This window comes from Myotis brandtii, unplaced genomic scaffold, assembly GCF_000412655.1.
Source record: "Myotis brandtii unplaced genomic scaffold, ASM41265v1 scaffold657, whole genome shotgun sequence".
Taxonomy (NCBI): Eukaryota; Metazoa; Chordata; class Mammalia; order Chiroptera; family Vespertilionidae; genus Myotis; species Myotis brandtii.
Genome location: NW_005370552.1, coordinates 2371662 through 2378178, shown reverse-complemented (window position 1 = coordinate 2378178; position 6517 = coordinate 2371662). Strand labels below are relative to the sequence as shown.

At 44.1% G+C, this 6517-nt stretch overlaps 1 protein-coding gene across 1 annotated transcript in view; it reads left to right on the top strand.

Annotated features, from left to right (window-relative positions):
• CASK (calcium/calmodulin-dependent serine protein kinase (MAGUK family)) overlaps positions 1-6517 on the top strand; it is a 247896-nt gene that overhangs the window by 191511 nt on the left and 49868 nt on the right. Inside the window, exons 13-14 of the mRNA XM_014528878.1 lie at positions 1213-1290; positions 3766-3846. Coding sequence (XP_014384364.1) covers positions 1213-1290; positions 3766-3846 — 159 coding nt within the window. The remainder of the gene's footprint in view (positions 1-1212; positions 1291-3765; positions 3847-6517) is intronic.

The window sequence follows — 6517 nt, the reverse complement described above, 5'->3', positions numbered from 1 at the left end:
TTAAAAAAAAAGGGGCAAAACCAACCCCCAAAAGAATCCCCACGTATTTTAGAGAAGTGAGGAACCAGAAGTGGCAGCCCAGCCGAGCTCATTTTTAACTTGTCACTTTTCAAAGCAGGCTGTTGAATGAGACATTTCATCTGAGCTAGAAACCAATATTTCAGTTGCATTTCCACACTATAGAGACTCTTCTCTAATGAAGTAATGGTCTTCAGAAAGTTAAATTTTTAGACCATTTAGATTTGTGGGGCTTTTAAATATTTTTAGATTCTGTCCATGTCTTCTCTTTGGGGTAGCATGGAGGGACCTGGAAACTATTGTGCTAAGTGAAATAAGCCCATCTGAGAAAGACAAATATCACGTGATCTCACTGATCTGTGGAATCTAATGAACAAAATGAATTGACCAACAAAATAAGACTGGAAGCAGGGAGCCGTGGAACAGACCGACACACCTCGATGTGGGGTTGAGGCGATGAGAAGAGATCAACCAAAGAACTTCTATACTTATATGCACAGCCCATGGACACAGGCAATAGGGTAGTGAAGACCTGGGGGGTGGGTAGGGGGTGAAGTAGGGGTGATTGGGAGGGGTAAGGGAGAGATGGGAGATATCTGTGCTACTATTACCAATAAAAATCTATTTAAAAATAAATACAATTTAAAAAATGAATGTCTTCTCAAACTCTGTGGCTCTCAGATTTTTAAGGCAAAGGTTATGTCCTTGGCTTCCTGTTGAGCCTTCGGGCTGGCGCTGTGGGTGAGCAGCCCTGGTGAGCACGCAGGAGCCTCTGCGAGAACATTCCTTCCTGGAAGGGCTTGGCTTGCCCTTTCCCAAGACTGAGATTTCTGTGAAAATTCCTCAGTCGGGTCTTGGCCAAAAAGCATTCTTTCCTTTTCCTCCGCCTTCATCTTATTCACTGTTGCTTCTATCAGAGGGGAGCATCCCGCGAGTCCTGAAATATTGCTGAATTGAAAACGACAAGGTAGTCGCCACATTGACAGAATTTGGGGCCACCTCTTTAAAAGTAGTTCTGGTAGGATTTGCACACGACTCCTATTCCAGCAAGTTTCCTTGAAGGATCAAAAGATGAACAGGAAGATCCCACAGAAATCGTCAGCCTGCTCTTGGAAGAGCAGTGAAATAATAAGCATGACGTGCTGAATTCCAGCAAAGAATAATAAGTGATTGGCTTCTCTCCTTTGCTTTCAGCTGTATGACAAAATTAACACGAAGTCTTCGCCGCAAATCAGGAACCCTCCGAGTGATGCAGTACAGAGAGCCAAAGAGGTAAGTGACATATTTTGTATGTTTGTGTTCTAATATATTTCTATTGATTTCAGAGAGGAAGGGAGAGGGGGAGAGTGATAGAAACATCCATGATGAGAGAGAATCATGGATCGGCTGCCTCCTGCACACCCCCCACTGGGGATCGAGCCTGCAACCAGGTCATATGCCCTGACCGGGAATCGAACTGTGACCTCCTGATTCATAGGTCAATGCTCAACCACTGAGCCACACCGGCCAGGCTGAGGGACATTTTTGTAAACAGACCTGGGAGTCCGAGAGCAGCATTCCCCAGGTTCCAGGGCTGGTTCTGCTGTGTGAACCTGAACTTGTTAACACAGCAACTTTTGCTTCTCCTTTTTTTTTAAGTTATTTTACTGCACTTGATGAAACAGACATGCTCTGAACATTTGAGTTGCATTTTAAGGTGGAAAAGTTTGCAAGTTAATTAAATATCTGCAACATGTAAGTTCAGAGATACGTCATTTCTATAAATTGTCAGATAATGTTTGTCAGACTTTTTAAAACTTTTTTGATATGGAAACGTGACATTGTAGAAAGTTGGGAAAATAAAAATTAATGCATGATCCCATCACCCTAACTCGGTAATTTTCATTTGCCTGTCCTTTTCCAGTCATGATCCATTTGCATATAAATGTTTATATACAATCAAAATGTATCCTTTTTTTACCTGACATATAATGAGCATTTTCCTATGTTTCTACTTGGTCTTTGTAAATATAAGTTCCGATGACGACATAATTTCTCTTTTTTATTGCTAAATGCTCATGAATTGGCAATTCCTCCATTGTGAGACACCTAGTGGGGGTTTTCCACTTTTTGATGTCATAAAAGCCTTCATGCAAATAAACATTTCCCTTTGAAAACTTTGTTTCTTATGAAGTGAGAGAATCTGAAGGGCATCATTCCTTCCCCACCAGCTTTTACACACAAGACCTGTCCTGGAAAATATCAAATATTCATTGAGAAACAAAACCTCGGACGGGGGCCTGCGAGGCCCACCCACGTCAGGTCCGGGCACCAGCCAGGAGACATCCTCTCTAACTCAGGAGACCACACCTCGGTGTTTAAAATCATAGATTGAGCCCTGGCCGGTGTTGCTCAGTGGCTAGAGCGTCAGCCTGCAGACTGAAGGGTCCCGGGTTCGATTCTGGTCAAGGGCATGTACCTCGGTTGCGGGCTCCTCCCTGCCCTGATTGGGGTGCGTGCAGGAGGCAACCCATCCATGTGTGTCCCTCTCACACTGATGTTTCTCTCTCTGTGTGTCTCTCTCTGCTCTCTCTAGAAATCAGTGGGAAAAATATCCTCAAGTGAGGATTTAAAAAATAAAACAAAATACAACTTCCTTTAAAAAAATTTTTTTAATCAAATTTTAAAATAAAGAAATAAGATCATAGATTGTGAAAGTAGTGAGGGACCAGAGAGAGTATATGGTTTCATCCTTTCATTTTCTAGTAGCAAAACTCAAAGCATAAAATACAGCAAGGAGAAGTGGCTTGTCGTGTAGCAAAATTAATGACCAGCATAACCAGTACTGGGTAAGTGTGCTTTGAGATAAGAAAGAAACCCTCCAGCCCTGGCCGGTTTGGCTCAGTGGATAGAGCATCGGCCTGGGGACTCAAGGGTCCCAGGTTTGATTCCGGTCAAGGGCATGTACCTTGGTTGTGGGCACATCCCCAGTAGGGGGTGTGCAGGAGGCAGCTGGTCGATGTTTCTCTCTCATCGATGTTTCTAACTCTCTATCCCTCTCCCTTCCTTCCTCTCTGTAAAAAATCAATAAAATATATTTTTAAAATTAAAAAAAAGAAAGAAAGAAACCCTCCGGTTGCTGTTTGTCCCATGGCCCTGAGGTGGTGAGTAGCCTGTGGGTTTGCTGCTGAAATCGAAGCCTGAGGCTAAGGGCGCTCAGGCGTCCCACCCGCCCAGGGTGCAGGTCTCCCAGGGGAGGCGAGAGTTCCTACTGCAGGGATGGGCCCTCCGAGCCAGTGCTGCTGGGCAACCGTGATTGGCTCAACTTGGGGCATTGGATGCCTTTAGATAAATACTCTGAAGGACAATGGAGGCTTCACCCGGCTCATGTCACAATCAAATTCTAAATGTGTAAACTCCATCTTGGTGTTAAGGGATAGTTTTTGAAGAACAGCTTCATTTTTTTAAATATATTTTTATTGCTTTCAGAGAGGAAAGGAGAAGAGAGAGGAAGAGAGAGAAACATCCATGATGAGAGAGAATCATGGATCGGCTGCCTCCCGCACGCCCCACACTGGGGATCGAGCCCACAACCCAGGCCTGTGCCCTGACCGGGAATCGAATCGTGACCTCCTGGTTCCTAGGTCAATGCTCAACCCCTGAGCCACGCCGGGCGGGCTCATCCATAACTTTTAATTTAACAGACTTTTATAGTTTTAAAACATATCCTGTCTGCACTATGGTATATCTTGCTTTTTTATGTTTTAGGTGTTGGAAGAAATTTCATGTTACCCTGAGAATAGTGATGCGAAGGAACTAAAGCGTATTCTAACACAACCTCATTTCATGGTGAGTAACCATTAAACCCCCACAGAGCTACAACCTTCCTTTCAAAAGAAGCTCTTCATATTTTTAGATTTTTTTATTAATGTATATTGGCATTCAATATTCTGTTCATTTCAGGTGTACACGATGTGATCGCTACCATAAGTCTATTAACCGTCTGTCACTGTACAAAGTTATGATATTATTAACATATTCTCTGTGCTGTACACTACACCCCCGGGGCTTCTTTATTTTATAACTAGAAGTTTGTACCCTTCACCTTTTTAAAAAAGTTTCTAGCAGTCCTCATAAAACAGCCATCTTCATCAAATGCAATTTATTCCTGCAATATCAGACTGTTAACATTACAGTACAAAGTGACATGTGCACTGCTATCAGTAAACATTTCCAGAAAATAATAAATAATTCTTGTCATCTCTGAATATCGAGGTAGATGCTTGAAAGACATTTTCATTCAAATATGTAATTGCCTGCTGTGTGCCAGGCGCCATGCTGGGCACTGAGGGTAGTAGTGAGGAGGATGAGGTCCCTGCCCTCAGGGCACTCCCATTCTAGTGGGGACGGGGTGAGGGGAGATATGTGAGCTGGAGACAGATGGTGAGGAGTAAACTAACAAGATCATCCTATATAATAAAAAGCTAATATGCAAATTGTCCCCTCGGGAGTTCGACCACTCGCTATGACGTGCGCTGACCACCAGGGGGTGGTGTGGAATGAAGGAAGGCCCGGCAGCCGGCAGCCAGGGGAAGGAAGGCCCCCATCGGTCCTGATTGCCGGCCAGGCCTAGGGACCCTACCCGTGCACTCATTTTGTGCACTGGGCCTCTAGTTTCATATAATGATCATGACTATGAAGAAAAGAAAGGATAATGGGGCAGAGATGATAGTAAAGTGGGAGCTACTTTATTTTTTTTTAAATATATTTTTACTGATGTCAGAGAGGAAGGGAGAGAGATAGAAACATCAATGATGAGAGAGAATCATGGATCGGCTGCCTCCTGCACGCCCCACACTGGGGATCGAGCCCACAACCCGGGCCTGTGCCCTTGACCAGGAATCGAACAGTGACCTCCTGGTTCATAGGTCGATGCTCAACCACTGAGCCACACCGGCCAGGCGGGAGCTACTTTAGATAATCAGGGGAAAGCCCCTCTGAGGTGTGAACGCTGAGCCAAGACTTGTGATACGAAAGAACCAGCCTTCTGAATGTGCAGGCCTGGGGAACAGCAATGAGCGGCCAGGGGCAGGAAGGAGCTGTGTAGGGTCAACATATGGAAGGAAGGCCACTGTGGCTGCGACCTGGTGAAAGAGGAGCAAGTGGTACAAGCAGAGCTAGAAGACAGGGCCTTCCCGGCCACGGTGAGGAGTCGGGATTTGTCCTGATGGCACGAGGAGGGCACCGGGGGGTTGCAAGCAGGAAAGTACTATCAGCTCGGAGCTTTAGCTACTGCTGGGCTGATGGGCAGAGAATGGACTGTAGGAGGGATGAGTTAAAAGAAGGAGGCCACTTAGAAGGCTGTTGTGAGAGGTGGTCGGGGCTTGGAGAAGGATGGGGCTGGCGGAAAATGGGCAGATTGAGATTCTACATCAGAGATGGTTGGATATGACAGAACTTGCTCAAGGTTGGCATGGGAGGTGGTGTGACTAATCCCTTTTACAGTTCACAGAGGAAACTGTGCCCTCAAGGCTTGTCCGGCTGGCGTGGCTCAGTGGCTGGGCGTCAACCTATGAACCAGGAGGTCAGGGTTTGATTCCCGGCCAGGGCACATGCCTGGGTTAATGGCTCCATCCCCAGTGTGGGGCGTGCAGGAGGCAGCCGATCCATGATTCTCTCTCATCCTTGATGTTTCTATCTCTCTCTCCCTCTCCCTTCCTCTCTGAAATAAAACATATATTTTTAAAAAATATATGCCAAATAAAAAGAGGAAAATCAAAGATGGAATATTTTTCTTCAAATATGTTATAAGGGATGATTGGGCAATTGTTCTAATCAGAAATAGCTGTTATTTTTAATTACATAAGAAGAATCGTGTAATAGGAAAAAACACTTTTTGTACTGTAATAAGGATGTGGACAAGATAACAACTTCAGATAAGAGTGAAAAAATCTGACTATTTTAAAATGAATAGAAAAACTATGAATTTCAGGTTCAAAAAGTGGTTCCTCTGGCTTCTTAATTTCACATCATAAAATGTACCACTTAATGAAGCTTTCATGACAACCCTAGGTGGTTTTAAACATTTTGTTTTGGGGCCCTAACCGGTTTGGCTCAGTGGATAGAGCGTTGGCCTTTGGACCGAAGGGTCCCAGGTTCGATTCCGGTCAAGGGCATGTACCTTGGTTGCGGGCACATCCCCAGTAGCGGGTGTGCAGGAGGCAGCTGATCGATGTTTCTAACTCTCTATTCCTCTCCCTTCCTCTCTGTAAAAATTCAATAAAATATTTAAAAAATAAAAATAAACATTTTGTTTTGGGGAAAGTATGATACAAATTTGCTTATAAAATCTTCTGTTCTACATCTGATTTCTTAAAGAAAAAAAGAAATCATTAACTTCTATTAGTACGTATGTCTTTACTGCTTTGTATTTTATAATTGCAATAAGCAAAGGATCTGTTCTTTTTTAAAATTGCTATTTAGTGATTTTTAGAGAAAGAGAGGAAGGGAGGAGGGAGAG